Source organism: Castor canadensis, chromosome 1, assembly GCF_047511655.1.
Source record: "Castor canadensis chromosome 1, mCasCan1.hap1v2, whole genome shotgun sequence".
NCBI lineage: Eukaryota > Metazoa > Chordata > Mammalia > Rodentia > Castoridae > Castor > Castor canadensis.
In genome coordinates this window covers 192,513,618-192,536,557 of record NC_133386.1, presented here as the reverse complement: position 1 = coordinate 192,536,557, position 22,940 = coordinate 192,513,618, and the positions used below count along the sequence as shown (strand labels likewise).

Sequence of the window (22,940 nt, the reverse complement as noted above, 5' to 3'; positions counted from 1 at the left end):
ATGAGGATAGGTATAGGCCTTTCTCTTCTCACAAGTTATCCATGGCAGTTGTTATTAAAAATGATACTAAAATTTGATGTCTAACTAAGACAAGCCTGTTAAAATTGCACCTTGATCTCAACTCCATGGGACTAAATTCCAGGATGAATCCCTTGGAGGCTTACTGAAAGAGGTAAGTTTTCTGTATTTACCTATCAATCCTCAACATCTCAATGCCATAATGCCTTCCATTGCAGAAAATTTGAATTCTTTGAGAAAATTTGAATTCTTTGAGAAAATTCATCAAGAGAGAATGTTTTTCTGTGTGAATCAAGATACAAGACAAGAACTGGAGTTATGCATTGCAGGAATATTAGAGATTTTACAGATTTTAGAAATGTGAAATAAACATTTTGTTAACATGGAGTACATGTCACTACATATAAGGATAGAGACAAAAGACACATCAATAAAAACACGATTAACCATTTAGTGTATCTACTTATCTTTAGCCTGTGTAATCATCATTATATATTTTAAAAGTAATAATGCCATTCTAGTATATTGCCAAATAACTTGCTTATTGCTACATTTTCAATCTGAAATCAGTGAATTAGGAGTCTGTAAATACCAAAGTGTGCTGTAGCATAAGAATATATTAGAAGACATAGAATTTTCTAACCCTTTTTGCAGTTTCTAATAAAAACTCTTTTTAGGTATCCAAAATATTCTTGATATATATATAATGTTATCATAATTTGATTGAAAACCTCATTCTGTTGTGACATGTTTCGTTTTCTTCATACCCTAGAGTTTTGAAAACAAAATTTCATGTCATGTTAATTGTCACATATTATTTCTTTCTTGCATCATGTGTAGTTGACACATTCTTCATGGAATAACCTCATTTAACTTTAATACCCAATGACTGCTGTAAAATACATATTAATAATTACATGGTTTAATTTGCTCCATTTTAATTAGTTGAGACTTATTCTAAATCCTGCAAGTCTAAGTTCAACCACAAATTTGGTACGAGTTTTCTTAGTTATAAATACTATGTGTTATAATATGATTATAGACATCACTGGGGACTTTTATTATCAATCAGTCTACAATATTTATTTATTCTTGAAGTGGAGGACAATGCATACAGGTGACATAAGAGGAAATGTTTTATCCAGATAAAGAGAAAAATTTAAGCTTTTAAAATAGTTCTACTTTTCGCAGCTCTCATTAATCTGACACAGTTATTAAACAAAGACATAGATCCACTGTGAAACTAAATATTAAGGATTAAGTGGGGATTTTGAATCCATGAGTTAACATTCTTTTTACAGCATCTTTCACTTCTTTGTTCCTCAGGCTGTAGATCAGTGGATTTAGCATAGGAATGACCACGGTGTAAAACACAGAAGCCATTTTGTCAACATCAAAAGTATGGCTGGATTTGGGTTGCAGGTAAATAAATAATAATGTCCCATAGAATACGACAACTACTGTCAGATGGGAGCTGCATGTGGAGAATGCTTTGTACCTCCCTTTAGTTGAGTTCATTCTGAGAATGGCCACAAGAATAAACATGTATGATACTAGAACAATCAAGAGAGAGGACAGCAAATTGCACCCTGAGAAGATCAAAATGATCAGTTCTAATTCACGTGTGTCAGAACAGACCATGGACATCAGAGGGAGACAATCACAGTAAAAATATCTGATAATATTAGATCCACAGAAGGACAATGTAAACAACTTAACTGTAAGCAATATTGACACAAAGGTGCTGTAGAGATAGGGAGCAAGTACCAACCCCCAACACACTTTGTCTGACATGATGACCATGTAGAGAAGAGGTTTACAGATGGCTACATAGCAATCATAGGCCATTGCTGAGAGAATAAACAGTTCAGTGATGATGAAAATCTCAAAGAATGCCAGCTGGGCAGCACAACCTGTGTAAGAAATGGTGTTCTTGTGTACCATAAAGTTTATCATCATCTTTGGGCCAATGACAGTGGAGTAACCAAGGTCAGTGATTGACAAATGCCTAAGGAAAAAATACATGGGAGTGTGTAGCTTGGAGTCCAAATGGGTCAAGACAACCATGCCCAGATTGCCAATCACTGTGACCAAGTATACAATGAGAAAGATTCCAAAGAGTAGCACCTGCAGGCCAGGCTCATTGGTGATTCCCAAAATAATAAATTCAGTTACCTGTGTCACTATAGTATGATTGAATTTCTCCATATGGTTCATCATGGTAACCTGTGTAAAGTATGAAAAGATACAAATTATATTTGAAATTCTCTCTTCTAAGATAATTTACAGCATAGCATGTGAGAAACAGAAACATTTTCTTTGTCTCAAATGCCAAATGGTCAGCCCTTTACTCATCATGCCAAAAAATCACTCATAGCAACACTCAAGTCATTGAAATCATGGTACAATATGCTTTAAAAGGACAAGATAGTGCTGGTGAAGTAGCTCAAGTGGTAGAGTCCCTCACTAGTAAGTGTGAGGCCCTAAGTTCAAACCCTAGTACCACCAAAAAAAAAAAAAAAAAGCACAAAGTCATGTTGAAGTGAACCTTTTAATTCCACATCCTTTGATTATGTCAAAAGAGTTATCTATTTCATTATAGCTTTTTAAAATTCCAAGTAATTTGTAAAACAGATACCTATGCCTAAATCATAAATTGTACCTTGTTATTAATCGTATCTGTTTAGCAAAGCAAAACAAATAAGACCTTCTACACCATTCATGATTAACCAGGTGGCAATTAGAAATTTCTGACTGTCAGGTACATACATGCTTCAATACATTTTGGTTCATTTGCCAAATATAAAATCTAATGCCATATATTCACTTTAGAGTTTTGTTAATATCTATGTCTGCCTTTTCCACATCTGTCCTGTTCTTTCATAATCACTCACTATTTCTAATCATCTCCTCTTCTGTACAAAAAGGACCAAGGGAATATTCTGATTATTGTCAAACATTTCAGGGAGAAATATGAGTAACGGTCCAGTAGAAAGAATAAAACCAATGGCAAGAACTAGAGGGAGCACATTGTGCAGGCAATTTTCTAAGCACTTTACAGGTATGAATTACTCTAGTTGTAATCTATACAACTCTAGGTTGTAATAACACTTATTAGGTTAGGAAACTGAACTTCAATGAATTAGATAATTTAACAAGGGTCACTCAGGCTTAGATGGTAGAACCAGGATTCAAATAAAGTCTTTTTGCTTTATAAAAAAAGTCTGCTAAACTCTATAATGTACCACGTCTCCATGAAGTGCATGCTGAGTAGACTGGAAATGTAGAATACGATGAGAGGAACATCAAGTAAAATTGATGGACAAAGCTTCTCATCAAAATAGATGACCAAAGCAGTCAGTTCATTTGGAAACTAAGGTGGTATAAATAATAAACAACATGGAGTATTAGGAACGGTATAACAGGTTTGTCCTTAATATCAAGCCTATGGATGATAGAAAAGTACATTAAACACTTTTACAGAGAACAGAGGACCTCTGTATCTTTGATAATAACCCAGTTTAAACTACCTGCCCTCAGAAATGTTCAAAACTCAATGTTTCAACTTACCTCAGTGAAAAATCTACTTCAGCAGCCTAATGTTTTAATCCTGCAGATTGCTACTAGATTTAAGTATTTTCTACTCCCTTGAGTCTGGTTGTATGGATGTTAAAATGTAACACATGGATAAACAAATTACACATTGTTACCCAGTGGTGCCTGGAATATCTATTAATTATTCTCCAAATATTCCTTTAAAAAAGTAAGAAAAAAAAACTTCATTTCTGGACATAATGGGATAAATAAATCATGCAATATCACTGAACACTGGAAATCACAAATATCCTTTATCTGCATTTTAGTTACAGAATATGATGCAACTGTTAAGTATATCTCCTACATCCAGTTCTCAAAGGGAGGAACAAATTCACAGTGAATACGACACGTTTGATAATAAACTCATTGCTTAAGAATAAATTTAGAGTGGTAATTAATAGCTTGACAGGAAACAACATCCAAGAGGTATATTTGTTTCTGCAAAGAAACCAGTGGTAAATTATCTCTTCATGCTTTCCAGAAATTTGATTTTCATACACGTTGTTGTATTTTCCTATCTGTTACCCTTCTTGGAGTTACCATAGACTTTTACATCTATGAAATTGCATTTTCCTTTAAAATATATTAGAAAAAATTCTGACTGGCAAGTCTTCTCATGTTTTTGTAACATAGCCTCTTCTTTCTACTTAGACCTTCAGTTAAACATGTGATAGGTAACCTGATAAAATCGTTGTTATGATTTTTATTCAATATTTTCTTTTCCTTCTGACTTCATTTTGAATTCTCTAGTGTGGCATTCTTAAATTAAGTCATTTTCTTTTTCAGTATATAGTCTATTTCAGTTCTCATGACATAATTATTTGTTCTTATTTAACACTGCATTTTTATCTACCTAAACCCACGTTGGGTTATTTTGAATAGTTCACTTCCTCATGGTGTTAATGTTTTTACTAAATTATTCAGTGTATTAAACTTGTTTGTAATAATTCTTTTAGAGCCCTTTTATCATCACTGCTCTTTCAAGATGTATTTTAATTATCATCTGGATAGGGCCACATGATCCTGCTTTCTCATGTTTATTAATTGTTATTCAATACCAAATATTAAGAATTACAAGTGCTAGATTTTGCTCTATTATTTTCCCAAAAGTATTGATTGTTTAAGTAAATATTCATTGGCTTTATTTGAGACTTGTTTTCAATCTCTTGGTTGGATCTAAAGCAGCTTTTATTTCTGACATCTTTACTGAATGCCCAGGTATTCAGTAAATATAGTTACTCAAACTATAAATTTTAACATTTGCAAAAGTAACCAGGACACGTGTTCAAGGACACATTTTATTATGGAGATTGTACAGCTTGCTTTTTTGTGTAAACATTAGAAAGGATTCAATGCTAACACTTTCTGATTTTAAAAATGTTCAATCTTGCTTAATAAAAGATTTTTGTATCAGCATACTGTTTCCCTTCCATTGCAGTACTGTTTATAAAAATTTGCTTCTTGAAAAACTTGAATTCTTTTTAGCCACAGCATTTGTAACTTTTTTAAAAATATATTAAAACATAAAAAGGACAGATGTGCCCCTTTTTTGGCATCACTAACTTCGAGATACTGCATTCAGTAAGTTACCAATGAACTTTTATTTAGTCTTTAACTTGGAGCATCCTGAAATACATGTTTTGTAGATAATGGGACCTGATGTTTTAGAATTAGATTTTCCGTGGCCTCTGGATTATAAATTGGAGCACTTTGGACTAGTTAACTGTCCCTGGTCTCCAGGAGTTTGTATATGCTCAGATTTTCTTTTTCTAAATGTATTCAGTCTTGTGCCTTGGTAAATTGACCTATGTAACTACTTGACATAGAGTAAAAATTTTTTAAAAAGTGTTTGCTTAAACAGATTAATAGGATATGTTTTCCATGAGCATGTTATTTTCAGGCATCTTCTTCATGAAAAATAACTCAGCAGATTTGTAGATATTAACAAACATTAGTACTGTTTTATTGCAATTTAGCTGTGGTTCAGATCATTTCATATTGTTTCACAGCACTGGGGATGTACCTGAGTGACAGTGCTTACCTAGCATGCACAGTGCCCTGGTTTCCATTGTTCCATAGCTCATTGTTGTGTTACTAAAAAAAATTGTTTATATTCCATTCTTGAATAGTTTCTATTGCTATATGTTCAACTTCACTAATCCTTCTTTTTCTGTAATGTCTAATCAGCAATTCCAATATTATCTTCATCTTAGTCATTTTTGTTTTCCTCCTTATAAGTTTCATTTAGAGTTTTAAAATACCATTGGTGTTTCTGTAAGTAAAACTTATGGAATATTAAAAAAAGAAATTGTGTGAAAATACAATTTGACTCGAGAAAATTAAGATTGTTATCATTCATAAAATATTTTTTAAATCACAGAAGATTTCTTATTCTAGAGATAATAATGTTTAACTTTCATTCTCAAATTCCTCAATTGCTGTTTTCTTTCTTATTTTCCAGAAACTCCTTCAATGACAAACTCTATGGAGTGTGTTTTCTTGAGGTTGACATATATTTCTGAGCTGTATTTCCCTTTTCATCTAATCACTGTGGTGGCTAATTTTGATGTTTAACTTAATCATGGTGATATGAAATATATGGTAAATCTTTCAGAGAAGCAATTTGTCCATCTAAGTCTGCATGAATGGCCCAGCTTAGAAAAATAACATGGTGCTCAACCTTCATTAATTGATGTTGAGTTCTGCCTTTCCCAGTTGTACTACTTAGAAATATTTCTGTTATTCATATACTGGGCTGCTCAACAAACTTTGGTTCAATGAAGATAAATTCATTTAAAAATGTCTACTATTGGAACCTGGCAGATTTCTTTTTCATTAATTCAGTAACTCCACAATATCAGAGTTAGTATTTTTGTCATCTTTTGCCCTTAAATTAATTTCCTACATGTCTGAAGCTCACAATTTTTCCAAGAAAGGATAGAGAATAATTATTTCCTCGACTGACTTCCTTTCCTTAGGGAGAAGCATTTGTCTCTTAATTATCCCTGGTAGACTTCTACCTACAGATCATCAGCTACAGCAATTTTTATCTTATTTTATTTTACTTTTTTGGTGGTACTGGGATTTGTACTCAGGGCTTCTAGCTTGAGTCACTCTGCCAGCCTAGCTGTAGCCATTTTTAAAAGTTCTGCTTCTCCTCCATTTTCCTTCTCAAAAGTGGCTGAACTTCAAAGAACAGAAATCAAGGAAAACTAGTTTTTAACTGTTGAGTACATGTGTGACTACTTAATACTAATTCCTGTAACACCTTTCTGCTCTATAATTTATTCTAAATGTTATTAAGCTACCTGCATCTAAGCACTTAGTGATGACTTTTTATTTTAGCCACGTCACCCAAAATGGAAGACTGAGCACTTATATTTCTGAGTCTACATATTTGCTGATTTTTATGTCTTTCATGAATTCATTTTACATGTTTGACATGGTTCTAGTTGTTCAGTAATATTAATTCATTAAAAATATTTCATTGAGAAATAATATTATATACTTTCAAGGTGTATAATCTGATTATTTCATATACAGAAACACAGTGTATTGATAACCATGAACAAATTCATTCACTAATCCACCACCCAGAGTATGTGTTAGAGGGGGAACACACTTGAAATTTACTCTCTCACCAAATTTCAATTAAAAAAATGTGGCATTATGTATTTAGACACAAGACACAATGTACCTTAGATCACCAGAATTTATTTATCTTATAATTGATTCCTATGACTTTTCTCCTCTTCTAATCTGAACTATGCCAAACTGAGATTTTTATGTCTGGATGACATAAGTAATAATATAGAGTAGTTAAGAGTATGTAATCTGGAGAGTCATCACTTGGTTTTAACAACTTGCTCCAGTATTTCACCCCTTGGAGAATTTTGTAAATTTACTTTCTTGAAGCCTTTATTTTGTCATCTGAAAAATGTAATATTTAGTTGAGTTGACCTCACAAGGGTAAGTGATGGCTAAATTAACTGAGAATGGGAGAATATCTATCACTTATTATTCAATAATATTGTTACTTAGTGTTTCTTGGTAGTTCATGCGATCATCTTAAAGACTGATTTTAACTGCTTCAACAATATGGTAGTGTTTATCCTCATGAAACAATGAACTGTGCACTTTTAAATTTATGTCAATGAAATATGTCTATTTAACTTTTATTGCCTATACATAGATTTTATTTAGTGGGGGTGACCTAAGGAAAAATAATAAGATTTTAAAAAATGAACATATTTTCATGGGAAAATGTGGGGAGTGATATGTAACAATCATGCAAAGACCAGAAGAGTAATGTGAAATTGTGCTGTCTCGATGGCTGTTTTCTGTTCATTCTCACAAGTTCCACAATAAATGAATGCAGTCACATAGGAAAGTCCATGAGAATACAATGTAAATTCAGTATTGATCAAAATTGACAAATGTCAACATGGTATAAAAGGCAACAAAATCAATTCATCATTAAATGGCACTCTCACCTGAAGATATGGAAACAGGGAGAACATAAATTTCAAATATCAGTGATTACCTTACTTATTATGAATATAAAAAAATCTATACAAGTGAACAGGTGGTTACAAAGACCTACAACTAGAGTAAATGCATAAACTTCCACACATTTGTAAAGGGCTTCATAATATTTTATTTCATGGACCCTTCCATGAATGTAAAAAACATGGGCTGATTGAGATAAAAGCATGTGAAAGTTAGAATCTGTGAATTACTGAGTTTCAGTTAAACAGATTAGTATGTGAAATAAAGGCACTGATGAGGTTGAGGAAGACAATAATGTTTGTAATATTAATTATTTCAGCATAGCTATAAGGCTTCAAATAATTAACATCATATAAGTAACTAGTGCTAAATACATTGCAGAATATACTACTGAAAACTAGGAAGGCTAATCCAGAAAGAATGAGATTGCATACTCACAAACAAAATGCACATGCAGGAGATAAGCACTATAAGTTTATTAGAATGGGCAATGAAAGCACAATACCTTTGTATTTCCTTTTGTAATTCCCAGGGTTCTCTCCACCTTAGCATCCTTACTTTCTTTGCTGCTTCTTTTTTATCTAGATCCATCTAATATCTAGATATCTATCTCCCATAAAACTTATTTACTATGCATATGACTCATTTATCCCTTTTAAAGAAGGCAACATTTTAATTTTTTTCTTTATTAATCTATATACATCAACTAAAATAACCTGTATGCATAGTTCAATATGCAAATACATGTTAAAAAATTTTACTTGTTATTTCTTCTGGATACATACAGAATAAAACTTTATGCCATTAATCTAAATTGCAGGAATCATATTTTATGACAAGATAATGAAAACAAATTGCATAAGTTATTCCATGTCCATTGTAAAGCACATTTTACATCTTTGTTCCTCAAGCTATAGATCAAGGGATTCAACATGGGGATAATCAAGGTGTAAAAGATGGAAGCCACTTTATCAGTGTTGGAGGAGTGACTGGACTTGGGCTGCACATACATGAATATCAAAGTCCCATAGAAGACAATAACCACTGTCAGGTGGGACCCACAGGTGGAGAAAGCCTTACGCCTGCCTTCTGCAGAGTTCATTCTGAGAATGGCTATAATGATGAGCAGGTAGGACACAAGGACGATCAGAAGAGAGGAAATCAAATCAAAAGCTGCTAAGATTAGAATGATCAATTCAATTTCATGAGTATTTGAGCAAAGTAAAGATAACAAGGGGATACTGTCACAGTAGAAATGCCTGATGACGTTGTAGCCACAGAAGGGTAAAGTGAAAATCTTTGTGGTGACTAGAAGAGACACAAATGTGCAGTAGAGATAGGGAATTGACACTAGTACATTACATACCCTTTGTGACATGATGACTGTGTAGAGCAGTGGGTTACAGATGGCCACATAGCGGTCATAGGACATTGCAGACAGAATAAAAAGTTCACTAACAATAAAGACAAGAAAGAAAGCTAGTTGTATAGCACAAAGATAATAGGAAATTGTATTTTGATCTACAACAAAATTTACTAACATTTTTGGAACCACAGTTGTTGAATAACCAAGATCTGTGAAAGCCAGATGTCTAAGAAAAAAGTACATTGGGGTCTGTAGCCTGGAGTCCACCTTGGTAAGGATGATCATGCCCAAGTTGCCCACCACTGAGATCACATAGATGTTGAGGAACAGCACAAATAACAGAGCCTGCAGCTCAGGACGATCTGTGATGCCCACCAGAATGAATTCTCTCACCACTGTGAGATTGTGCTTCTCCATTCAGGTCTATCAGAAAACCTATTCTGGAGAGAGATAGCAGCATATTCAATATCTTTTGAGTGTTCTTACTAAGGAGAATTTTAGTAAATAAAGCTAGAGCAAATAAAATACATCAAACTTTCCAACTTACAGTATTTGAAAATAAATTGATTTTTCATAAATAAAATATGAATGATAGAATTAGTGGTAGAAACAGAGATAGATTATTAGTGATAATTTGGGATTGATTTTATTCACCAGACATCATTTTCAATGTCTACACTCATTTTTTGGTCACAATAGGAATTGGGCTGCTTCTGGTATCTAAAGATTAGATGTTAAAGTGTTAACATCCTACTGTATCCAGTAAATAATATCCTAAATAATATCCAATGCAAAATATCAATAGGGCTGAGTTTGAGAAATCCTGATGAAATAGACAGATGATAGATTAATTCATAGATAGCTTATAAAATAATTTTTTAAAATTTATGTTAAAATTCATTTTTCAAAATATGGCCAAGTATTAAACTCCTTAGTGTTTTTGTGTGATTCTTGTTATCTAGTCATATTTATTAATCTAATTTAATAATATTCTATACTTGCAGTTTTATAAAAAATTTCTGGATACAAATTCCAGAAATGCACAAACTCACTTACCTCAAAACATAGTCCTCTGAAAACACTTACATTTACTGTTCATGCAGCTAAAACTTCCATCCACTGAATAGATATTGTGCATTTGTATAAATAGCAACAACATGACAGATCACAGTGGCGTCATTTATGTATAAGTGGAGAAAATGCCAGGAGGCATATGTACAAAGATATGGTCTAGAGTATTAACATTCAAAGGTTTCTTTGGGGAAAGAGTGCATTTTAGATCGTGTGATTTAGAGATCTTTATTCTCATACTGAAAACCAACATGTCTTTCAAGTATTTGTTGAGAAGAATCTATGAAGATTAAATGACTCAATGTTCCTATGCTACTTAGAAATAATACTAAAATATTAAGTATAAAATGTTCTTTTTGTTAGTTTTTTAAATTTGTTAATGTATCATACCTGGAAAAGGTTTTACTTTCATAGGCATATGTAAATTATTTTGCAGTAGGATGTAGCCACTTGTCAGGTTTACAATGATGAGTTGATGACGAATCAAGCAGGATGTAATACATACAGCTTATCTCAGTCTTTTCCCCAGCTCTCCTCCACTACATGATGAAAACTGGACAATCACTGTGCTACTGTTTTGAAATACTCACCTTGTGTTTTTCCACAACTCATCTAATAATACTTTAATATTAATTATATTGGCATAAATTAATATTAATTATTTTAGCATAAATTTGCTTGAAATATTACTATTTCTAAGAAGGGATTTTCATTATAACTGAGGAACACTAACTAGAATGTAAAAGGTTAAATGTACTTTATCACAGAAGATTTTAAAAGAATGATAGGAAATCTGAGACAGTTGGGAACAAGAGCATTGGAAGTTCATGAAAATGTCCTTTGATTAAAGGAGTACTAAAGTTTAAAAATGAAAAGAAAAGCTGAAACTCTATGTTATATAATACGAAAGGGACAAAATGCACCATGGATCAGATGCCCATGAACTTTGGATGTGATTTTAAATTCTTTTGTGCATTTAAATAACAGGAACTTCTTCAAATTGTGATATAACACATAATGTAGATACACATTTAAAATAAAAAGTATATTGGCATTTCCTAAAAATTAAAAATTATGAGGAGGAAGGCATGTTGATGTAAGAAAATTTTTTATTTGAAATTAATGGGTTTTAATACTTAAGAAAGCAATCTCTGAGTTGTTAGTAAAAATAAAGCATACATTTTACATTGAATGTTAACATGATTACATGTAATTTATAATTAAATCAATTAAAATATTGTTCATAAGATAGAAATCTCCTATTTTCCTACTATGTCTCTATGAGTATGTCTTTCTTGTATTAGAAATATGGAAATAAGAATCAGTAAATAGTATTAGAATAATTTATTCAGTAAATAAAATAAGCAATGTAAACCTTGTATTTTATTTATTTGTTTTGTTTTATAATTAAGAACAAAAACACCAACAAAAAGAAAATCACACGAGGTAAGTAGTTATATTCTTGTAGGGAGCTTCTCACAGCCAGCTTTGGAGTTTTACAGAAAGAACTGGATTGCTTTTTGGATTCTACTGTCTTTTTTGGGTAGCAATTACATTTTTATGAAAACATTGTCTTTGAGAAAATTATATTTGCTTTTTGTCCTATCTCACTAGAAATCAAAATACAGTCTGGACTTCTATTTTACCATAAAACTGGCTTTTCAAAGTCTCCTTGTCTTCAAATAGTGTTTTTTACATCTGAGCATGATGTACAAACTCCCTTTCTTTCTCATCAACAAATGAGGAAAGAATCATAGCCATATATTACTTAAAATAATTATTGAATGTTACACTATTTTAAGCCAATCTTAGAAGATTACCTTACAGGGTCACAAGAGCCTAGAGATAGTAAATATTTGGAAAAACATCAACAAGAGCAGATAGCTTTCTCATTATGCCATTTAAAAAACACATACATATCCTTTTAATAGTGTTCAGTTTGCTCTCAATTTTTGCCTCAGTTGAAGATAACCTTATTTATATAAAACAAGTACATTATAAGCAACACCATGTTGTCATTTGTAAGATTAATACACTTTTAGCTATCATACTATACAAAATATTTAAAAATTTTATTTCTGTTCAGGCATTATTGAGTGGTAGAAAGCACAGAGAACTAAGTGATGAGTTTGAGGTTTTGCAATTAAACTAAAATGGCACTTTGTAAATGTCACTGAAATATTGTGGATATGTGCAACATATGGCACCACATGCAATGTTCTATCCTGGTTATTTTTTTTACCTGTAATGAAGCCTCTTTCTTGACTCCTCCACATGTTTCTCCCATGGAATAGTGAGAACAATTTATGGATTTTTTCCACCTCTTGAGGCACTCCCTAAGGAGCTGCCAAACACTCAGCTGAATATCCATAAATCATTTGAGAGTATAACAAAACACCTAGAGTCTCCCTGTTAATCAAGGAAATTTGTATTCTTTAGTGTATTAGGGTTCTCCAGAAAAACAGAATAACATAAAAATAGAATATTTATGCCTATCCTTTTCAATACACACACATATTTATATGTATGCATATATACATGTATATATAGAGGGAACTGACTCACATGGTTTACCTTTTTAAAATGTCATCACCTCCTACTCAGGTAGTAAATCACATATCCCAATAATACAGGTACTGAAACATTTCCATCTGTGATTACTCAAGTGATCTTGCTGCCCTTATGATGAATGTGTAAAGATTTATGCAATCATGAAAGATCCTGATTAACTGAGAAATTATAAACTTATTCTGAAATATTTTGATCAAGAAAAACTGATATGTGAGGAACTTCATGAACGCATCCCTCCATAAAGTAAACAAGATCACTGGTATTTTAAATGGTACTTTTATAGAACTAAAACTAAAACTAAATCAAAGCATAGCAACAATCCTTTCAATTATGTAAGGAAAACTGCTAAACCTTGGTAAAAACAGCAAGATTTATGGTTTTGTTACTAATCCTATTCCTATTCACCATTCTGTAATTATGAAATAGTCTTAAAAAGAAAGCCTTGCAACCACAGCATCTATGAAAATCAGAAAACTTGTTGCTGTTGGAATAACCAAATCAGTTTTGGAGTACTTCAGAGACTACTACGTCTAGTCCACTGTCACTTTTAATTTGTTTTTTGAGCTTTCTGGAAACGTCCTTTTCATGGACCGTTGTCTTCATTTGACTTCACTTAAAGATTATTCTATACTAATTGTTTTATGACTGGAGTATTTGTTGAAAAAAATCATTGACAATTGTTTACATTAGAAAATTCTCTTGGGGTAAACAAAAACATAGAAGGAAGGTTTATTAAAAAGATGTCCACAAGGGGCTTAAAAATTCTGTTGTATTAATGGAGACCTAATAAACTAGGTCCATGTGAAAGACTGAGCTCTGGTCGAAACTGAGCTAGAAGGGCTCCATTCTCTTCATGTGGCTGACCTGAGGATCTGAATAAGCAGGAAGTAAAGATGTAGGCAGACTTGTCAGCTACATGAACATTTGTCTTGGTTTGTGTTGCTACAATATAATACCTTGATGTTGAGTAATTTCTGAGGGACACTTGTTCTTTCACAGTTTTGTAGGCTGTTAAGTACATGATCAAGATGCCTGCATGTTTAGTGTCTGGGTAAAGCCTATTTCTCCTATATAACCTCTCATAGGTGTTCTCATAGTGCCTAAGCGAAGAAGAGCAAACCCACTTCCTCAGGTCCTTTTTTAGATGCCTTCTTTTCACCCATTTACAGCTCTCTTCCCTTCCAACTTGATCCCCTTATAAAGGCCCCACCTCTTAATAATATCAACAGAAACACATGAATTTTGAGGATCACATTCTAGACTGTAGCAGCGTTAAAGTTGTGCCCCATCACAAATACTCAGCAAAGGATAGAAGACATAATCTATTGATTGAAGAAACTTATAAAAATTTCTGTTCAGACATTATCTTAAGACTCAGCTAACTGGACATACACTTCCACTTAACACACTCTAGAGCAAACATAGACTTCATATTAAGAGTCCCAAAATTCATTAAACAAACAAACAGGAGCAACAACTACATTAATTGTGGGGATTTCAATACAATTTTGGCGGTATGTTATATGAATGTGTGTGTGAGTGTGTGTGTGAGTGTGTGTGTATGTTTACAAGGATTGTTACCACAGTTGCCACTTGATATGCCATAAAATGTCCAAATTTCAAGACACATTACAACACAAAAAATAGGGAAATAATGGTAGTATACAGAAAATCAGAAGTCAATAGAAATGATTGTTGAGGGGATCTGGATGATGGTATTAATAGAAAAAGACTTTAAAATTCTTATTGTAAATATGTTTTGAAAAATAAGAAAAAAACTCCCTTTATAAAGAAATAATGGAATGTGCAAACAGTATCTTACTAAAGGAAAAAAGAAATTAATAAAAGAATTGTGTTTCTAAGAACTAAACAGAAAATCTGATGTTAAAGAACATAATAGCTAAACTGATAAATTTTAATAGTTAGACTCAAGGCAAGATTAAGATTCAGAATATATCTACATATATATTTATTCACTAAATTGTGTACTTTTTAGATAGATACATACTCAAATAAGTAGTTTGGGAACAAATTTGAATGGACAATGCATTTTCTATGAAAGAAAATCTATAAGGTATTTTCTTAGCTCTGTATTGAATGAACTTGAAAATAGTTAAATAGAATTTATCCAACCTAAGGAACAATTGGAAGTATACACTATTAATGCAAGTGTGTATGTTTATTTAACACTACAGGTATTGTGTTTATATGTCAAAACATTTCAAAATAAAGGAAGGTAGTCAAAGTGAAACAGGGAAACAAAAACACAGCTAGAAGGGAATAGTAAAATGACAGATGTAAGTTCGACCACATCAAAAACCACACTAAAAATGAATTGTTTCATATTCCAATAAAGCATATTCAGAGATATTCATTGTTAATTTAAAAGTCAATATCCACTATTGGTTTTCTGCATGAGCTATAATTTATATTCAGTAGGATACATTTCTAGGCAAAAAGGACAAAAAGGAACAATTTAGTAGAAAAAAAGCAAGTAAATTTAGGAATTATAAGTTCATGCAGAGATGGCAAAGGAACCCCAGATTTCCTAAAACTAAAACTGATGGATAAGAAAAGTCAAATTATAATTTAATTTCAAATTTTAAAAGAGGTTTAAAGATTGACAGCACAGATGAACAGAAAACAAACAAGACTATAGAAGAAGCACTATCAACCAGTGTAGGCTGAATGAGATATGTAGAGCAATTATAATTGTTAAGAAAACAATTGTTCAGAGGGGTATTTTCATAACTTTGACATTAACCTTTTTGGAAGAGATAAATTCCTTGTGTGAGGACCTGTGAGTCATAACTTATTTTACATCGTCCTAGGCCCCTCTCATCTGTAGCAACAGCATTCCTCGACAACTCCTCATTCTCATGAAAATCATTAATATTTCTTGTCATTGTCAAATGTATCCTGGAGTGGGATGGGATTACCATGAACTAATAATTCATTATAATTTAATACTGGAAAATGGGAAATACTGGGATATGTTATTAACAATTTATATCCAAATAAAAATATTCTAGCACACTTCTTAGAATTAATAATCTCATACTGGGTGTTCTGGGTGCTTTAGTTTTATCTATTTTTACCAAGAGCACCATTGTGTAGATGTCAAATTTTAAAATATTTTTATGACAAAAATATCATTTGATATAAATTTAGTACTATATCCTGAAAACTTATTTACAAATAATTCCATTATTTCATTTTACAATGCACAGATATTCATTAGTTGCCAATGAAGACCAAGGCACCTATTAATTTTATTGGAGGGAAAAACAGATCATTAAATAAAATCTGTTGTTTTATTTATTGAAGTTGTTTTCCTTAATTCATGAACATAAAGTATTGGTTTCTACTTACAAAAACTATCTTTATCCTGCCTCCCAAGACTGTTGATCAAGAGGTTCAACATGGACATGATAGGAGACAGAGCCTATTTTCTTTACGTCAAGAGAACGTTTAGAGGCTGGTGTAAGGGCATAAAGAAGATACTACTGTAGAACTGATGATACTGCAGTGTAGTAGGAGATGCAAAAGATGAGGATTAAGGAATGGCATCAGGAATGACATTGCTACAGATACAGAGGACACTTAAAGCTGAGTGCAGATTCCTGGGTACATTGCGACAGTGTACAGAAGGGATTTACAGATGACTGCATATCTGTGATAGGCCATGGAAGCCAGTGGCAAGCATGTAATTGTCAGGAAATCCAGCAAACAACTTAACTGAGCAGAAAATGTACTGAAGCATGTATTATTTTGTTTTATAAGAAATTTTCAGCATTTGTGTATAATGGAAAAAGAGTACAGAAGTCAACAAAAGTCAAGTAAGCAGGGAGAGAAGTGCATGAATGTATTGAGTCTTAATACATTCTGTCCTAATGACCAGGGTCAAAGTCAGGTTGCCAGCACTGTGAAAAAGAGGATGAGTAAAAATACCAGAAAGAGGGGCCTCTTCAACCCCTATGGATTCAGGAGAATGAATTCCTTTGTGTCTTCAGGAATTTAGATGAGGAAGTAGAGAGAAGCCAAAGCCAAATGGTATATATTTTAAGTCCAGTTAGTGGCATTTTATACTTACTATCTCATAGATAGTTTCTGTTACCAATGTACATTATTAGCATACTCTGAATCTGAGAAAGGAATACAGAGTAAGAAGAGGTTTTATTTTGCGGAAAATTTGAACATCTTTTCCTGAAAACTCATTGGACAAACTAATATGGGAATCTTGGAATGATTCACAATGCCTTGACTTCTGTTCAAATGTCTGAGCATTGTTCTTTAAGCACGTAACCAAACTTGTAGAGATAATGCAATTGTTTTATTGAGGGTGAAGTAGGAGGATCTCAAGTTTGAGGCCAATATGGACTAAATAGCAGGTTTGAGGCCAGCTGGAGCTATGTAGTAAACCCTGCCCCCCTCTTATAAAAATCATTTTTCTACCGCATTCAAAGTTGAATATTTGTCTGTCATTTCTGATTCATTTTGGCTGTTTTCATAACTGAATTAATAAATATTTAAATAATGTCAAATGTAGTAACTCTCATCTTTTTTATTTTCTTTTTATCTCTGTAAAGATAAATTAAAAAAAAGGAAAAATTGTAATTTTTCTCATGTACTGTGATAATTACACTAGAAATAAATACACTAATAAAACAAGGTCTGTGCTTTCCATTTTTTCCTTAGAAGTAGCTAATGGCTCTGGTGTGCTAACAACTATGGCTAAATTTATCAAAACATGCATTTGTTTCAATAAGCATGATTGCTGAGAGACACTATAAGGTAAGTACAACTTTCAAGATATACTTGTTCACTTAAAGTTTATCCTGTACAAATGAACTACTTTTTCCTCAAACTCTAATACAGGTGGAGTTTTAAATTCTAATTTATCCACTTAGAAATTAAAGGAAATAAGAACCAAAATTGATGAATCCCAACCTATATTTTGCATATTAAAATATGAAAGTTGAGTCATAGCAACACAAAACAAAAAGAGGGAAAGAGGAAATAGAGTTTTGTGTATTTCTTATTTCCTTTGGAGGCTATTCAATTTATGCATTCTTTCATTCAATCACAGAATGAGAACTATTAATTTCCAGATATTACATATATTCTTAAGGTAAATTCTATGAAACGCATACAATAAACTAGACCAGAAAGAATGTTTCTTTCAACTTTCATTTATTTATTCTTGTCACTTTTCATCTCTGTTGCTTTTTTCTACTTTTAAAACACCAAAATCTAAAATTTGTGAATGAAAGGAATTTATTTTGAGTTCAAGAGAGGATGCATATTTGAAAGGGTGACTTTTCACAATTTTAGCCAGTCAACCCCTAACCACCAATGAATTTTTATTTATTCATTAGCATTATTAGTCTCCACTTGTCAATAACACATGCTATTCCTTATTTCTGCATTTGTCCTTGTCATTTCTCACTCTTTTAGAGAAAAATAGGTATTGAAGGGAAAATGCTCATTTATCCTTCAAGGTCTGTTGAAATATCAACTCTTCCTTCCCATGTTTATTTAATATCTTTCATATGTGTGTTCTAGAAAAATGTTATGAATACCTCACTTGTATTTCTTTTCTCACTCATCAATATCATCTCTTTCCATTTGTCTTTCCCTGATCATGTTTAGACATTTTATGCTTGAGAGATTGATGCTTATTTTACATGGTATACTGTTATTAAATTCTAAGCATTCTTATCTTGAGCTATTATATCAATTTTATTACCCAATACTACTATTTTGAAATACACTCAACCTATCTAAGGAGAGGGTATTCCAAGCTTTTCTCAGAATAGGTGTAGATTGCTGGTGAGTTCATGGATGTGCAATATCTGGACCTCAACAGATTATGTGAAACTGTGCTGAATATAAGATTATAAGAAAACCTACATCCACATTCCAGTGGAATCTCAAGGCACCTTGATTTATTAATAGGAATCCTGAATATATCTCACCTTATGGGCCTTAATATACAATTTAAATTTATTGTTCAGAATTGCACACACCATTGTGAGTATCCATTGATAACTGTGGTTTATTATATCCTGTAATATTCCTTTCCTCACTTTCATATCACACAACAATCCAGATTTTCAGACACAGTATTTGTGAATAAACATGTGAAAGAGTCATGTATAGTAACAATGGGTGATGAGACTCAGTTGAGTGTGGCAAATTAATGAGTTCTATCTCATCATAGTAGAATAGACTAATATATGTGTTTAGAATTGGCTAATCAATGCAAAAAAGACACTATATAATTCTGTTCTTTCTTATTTTTAATGTAAGTTTTAATTCTTAATTAGATTTTCTAAATTTCAAGAAAGTAAAATGATTCTAAGGGATTATGGGATCCCCTTGTCTACTGAAGCATTGCTGCAGTTACTTACTGTTACGCTAGGCCCATCCATCAAGAAATATCTACTGAAGTATAGAAAATAATCTACAGTATGAACTAAACATTTGTCACAATGTGACAGAAGAAAATGTTTCATGTAGGATTACTCATATTTCCTTTCCCTAAGCTAGGGAATGTGAAAGAAAGCTCTGGATAATTTTTCAGTTAGTGGAGATGTTTTAATCAAGAGTTTCCTAGTGGCTACAGGGAACTGACTAAATTTTGATGACTTGATTAAGCTCACAGAGTTCTTATTAGTCAATAAAGACTCTAGAGTGATGCCTGTTTTTTCATGTTTTCCATTGGGGAATCATCCCTGTACTCTCTGCCAGGATATCCACACTTTAGCCACACTGGCATTCTAGCAGTTTCTAAAAAAAAAAATAGCAATCACATTTGGCTTACAAGATTTGTGCATCTGTTATTTCTTCTGCCTGGAGAAATTCTCCTCCACATAGTCCTAAACTTGCTCTTAAATGTATCATTTCATGAAAGTGATGAGGATAAGAAAATTTGGCACAAAAGTGGACTCTCTACATTAACATTAAGACCACTCTGAAGATGACCCAATGGCAACTTGTAAGATTATTTCTTTCTTTTATTGCATCATACCTATTGTGCCTGAGGAGTTAATGACTATATTGGGAGAACTATGAAACACTAGTATCTAGTTATAAGCAAAATAGACATACACATGAAATGTTAATCTGATTTCCTATACCTTATATCTTTTCCTGTCTAATATTTTATTTGCCAGAATAAGTCATAAGGTGCAGTGTGATAATCCTCCATGGGCTTTATTAAAATCCAGATTTTAATATGGATTGATGGAGCTTTGATATAAAATTCTCACTTGATAATTCTGACAGTTAGCCTGATCTTCTAGTATACTCAAAATTGTTTAAGGTATTTAGCTGTATGTCCACTGATCAGAAACTAACAGAAAGCAAAATAAAATTTTACAAAATCAACTAAAATTTTCCCCTCCTGATTTAAGGATCTTCCATCAAAATGGCAGAAATGCCCACTATTATCAAGAACCAGATAATGTATTTTATACAGTAAAATAAAGTGATACCTAGGACAAGAGGAAAGGAAAACCTTCATGGAATATACTGTATATATGAGTCAAATTCTGCATGAAAGCATACTCAATAATAAATACTCTGTGCTAGGCACTGGTGGCTCATGCCTGTAGTCCTAGTGACTCAAGAGGCAGAGATCAGGAGGACTGTAGTTCAAAGCCAGTCTGAGAAAACAGTTTGCAAGACCTTATCTTGAAAAAAACGATCACAAAAAACATGTTGGTGTAGTGGCTCAAGGTGTAGGCCCTGAGCCACAAAAAAGTCCCAGTACCACAAAAAAGTACTCCATGTCTTTTACTTCAAAGTTGTATAAATTATGCTAATTGGAATAAAATAACTAGATATGTTCTGCTTGGCATTCAGAATAGTGAATTCTTCACTAAAAGAGTATTAAGAAAGAAGGAGCTTTATTTTAAATGTATTTTCAGTTGAATTTTGATAACTTATTTGTAAAAATTATTTTATTCATCCATAATTACAGTTTTTCAAGATACAGAGACTTGCTACGCTTAATCATTTAGCTTGCTACAAACGACAGAGTTTGTATGAGGAGGTCTGAAAAATAGAAACCAAAAAATAAGAAGAACTGAGCTATGTCTCTAATTCATATTTTGCTGTTCTATTGAAGCATATACTTAGTATTATCTTATTATTCTCCTGATTCCAGACACATTTCTTAGAAAACTGATTCTTGCTTTTTAAGGGGATAAAGTTGTTAAGTAACACCTTTTATTTCTGAAGTATTCCAACAACTCAAAACGTTTCAGTTGAATTTTTTAAATTCAATGCTCCACAAATTCAAGTTTCTTTTAATTCTCCAATTACTTGTAAACCTTTAGGTCAGCCACCTAAACCAATTATTTCTATTGCATAAAGACAACATATCTCTTTATTTACCTACAGAGTTCAAAACCTTTTTTGGCTTAAGGGAATAGCATGGATTTGCCATGAGCCTCTTTAAGGCATCCTTCACGTCCTTATTCCTCAGGCTGTAGATCATGGGATTCAGCACGGGAATCACCAATGTATAAAACACAGAAGCCAGTTTATCAGTATCTAATGAATAGTTAGTTCGAGGCTGCAAATACATGAACAGTAAAGTACCATAGAAAACTGTCACAGACATCATATGTGAAGCACAAGTGGAAAATGCTTTTCTCCTTCCTTCTGATGACCGAATCCTTAGAATAGACAAAACAATGTTGAAATAAGATGCTAGAATTATAGTCATGGAACAAACAATATTTGAAGCTGCAGATATAAAGACTATTATTTCTGGAACATAGGTATCAGAACAGGACAATGTTAACAGAGGCATAATATCACAGTAAATATGATTAATGACATTGGAAGAGCAGTAAGACACAGAGAATACACAAGGTGTAACAACAATAGCTGTAGAAAAGCCATAGAGGTACGTGAGGGACACCAGCAGGAGGCAGATCCGCCTAGACACCACCACCATGTACATCAGAGGGTTGCAAATTGCCACGTAGTGGTCATAGGCCATCACAGCCAGCATCAAAACCTCAGCCACAATAAAAACCAGGAATCCACCAAGTTGGGTGGCACACTTGTAGTATGAGGTGGTTTTCCTATTTACTAAAAAATTGATCAACATTTTTGGAGCAATGACAGTCAAGTTACTAAAATTTATAATAGCCAGATGTCGAAGGAAGAAGTACATTGGGGTCTGGAGGCGAGCATCGACATGGTGAGGGTGATGATACCCAGGTTCCCTATTACAGTAAGCCCATAGATGACCAGAAAGACCAGGAAAAGGGGGATCTGTAGTTCAGGAAGGTCTGAGACACCAATGAGAATGAACTCAGTGACCTGGGTGATATTTCCAGGAGCCATGAAGGTGCTGAAGATTCATCTGTTTGGGGAAGAAAAAAGAACTCTAAGAAATTATTGTTTAGAATAGTCATTAGATAGCAAAGGCATTTCCTTGGTTAAGATTTCCTGAAATAATGTACTAATGTAGCTCAGTTTCTAAACTCAAAGATCCAGGGTAAATAAATATACCTTGCCATTGTTTGGGAGACAGATAAAGTGAAAATGGTAAATCAAATAACAGCTCAGTATCATATCATTCAAAAGTTTGAGGATTTACTCTCTTATAATCCAGTTGCACATTTGAATCCATTATTTATAGGTTATGTCCCTTGTATAGAGTACTAGAGGCTTAATGAATTTTGTGTCTCTAAATAAACCAAGGTCTCCTTTTGATTTCTTAATATGAGATGTCTTGTTTTCTACTTTGCTACCATCCTGCCTCATTTCCTTTATATATATATAT

The 22,940-nt window shown here is 32.7% G+C and overlaps 2 protein-coding genes and 1 pseudogene across 2 annotated transcripts; all 3 read right to left on the bottom strand.

Moving 5' to 3' along the window:
- Window positions 1-1,275: 1,275 nt before the first annotated feature.
- Window positions 1,276-2,235, bottom strand: LOC109701685 (olfactory receptor 8K1). The gene has a single exon (XM_020187198.2). The coding sequence runs from the start codon at window positions 2,233-2,235 to the stop codon at window positions 1,276-1,278; it is 960 nt and encodes a 319-aa protein (XP_020042787.2).
- Window positions 2,236-8,947: 6,712 nt separating this feature from the next.
- LOC109701684 (olfactory receptor 8K3-like) lies at window positions 8,948-9,907 on the bottom strand. Its single transcript, XM_020187197.1, has one exon. The coding sequence runs from the start codon at window positions 9,905-9,907 to the stop codon at window positions 8,948-8,950; it is 960 nt and encodes a 319-aa protein (XP_020042786.1).
- Window positions 9,908-21,527: 11,620 nt separating this feature from the next.
- On the bottom strand, window positions 21,528-22,498 carry LOC109701686 (olfactory receptor 8J3-like; annotated as a pseudogene).
- Between the last annotated feature and the right edge of the window lie 442 nt (window positions 22,499-22,940).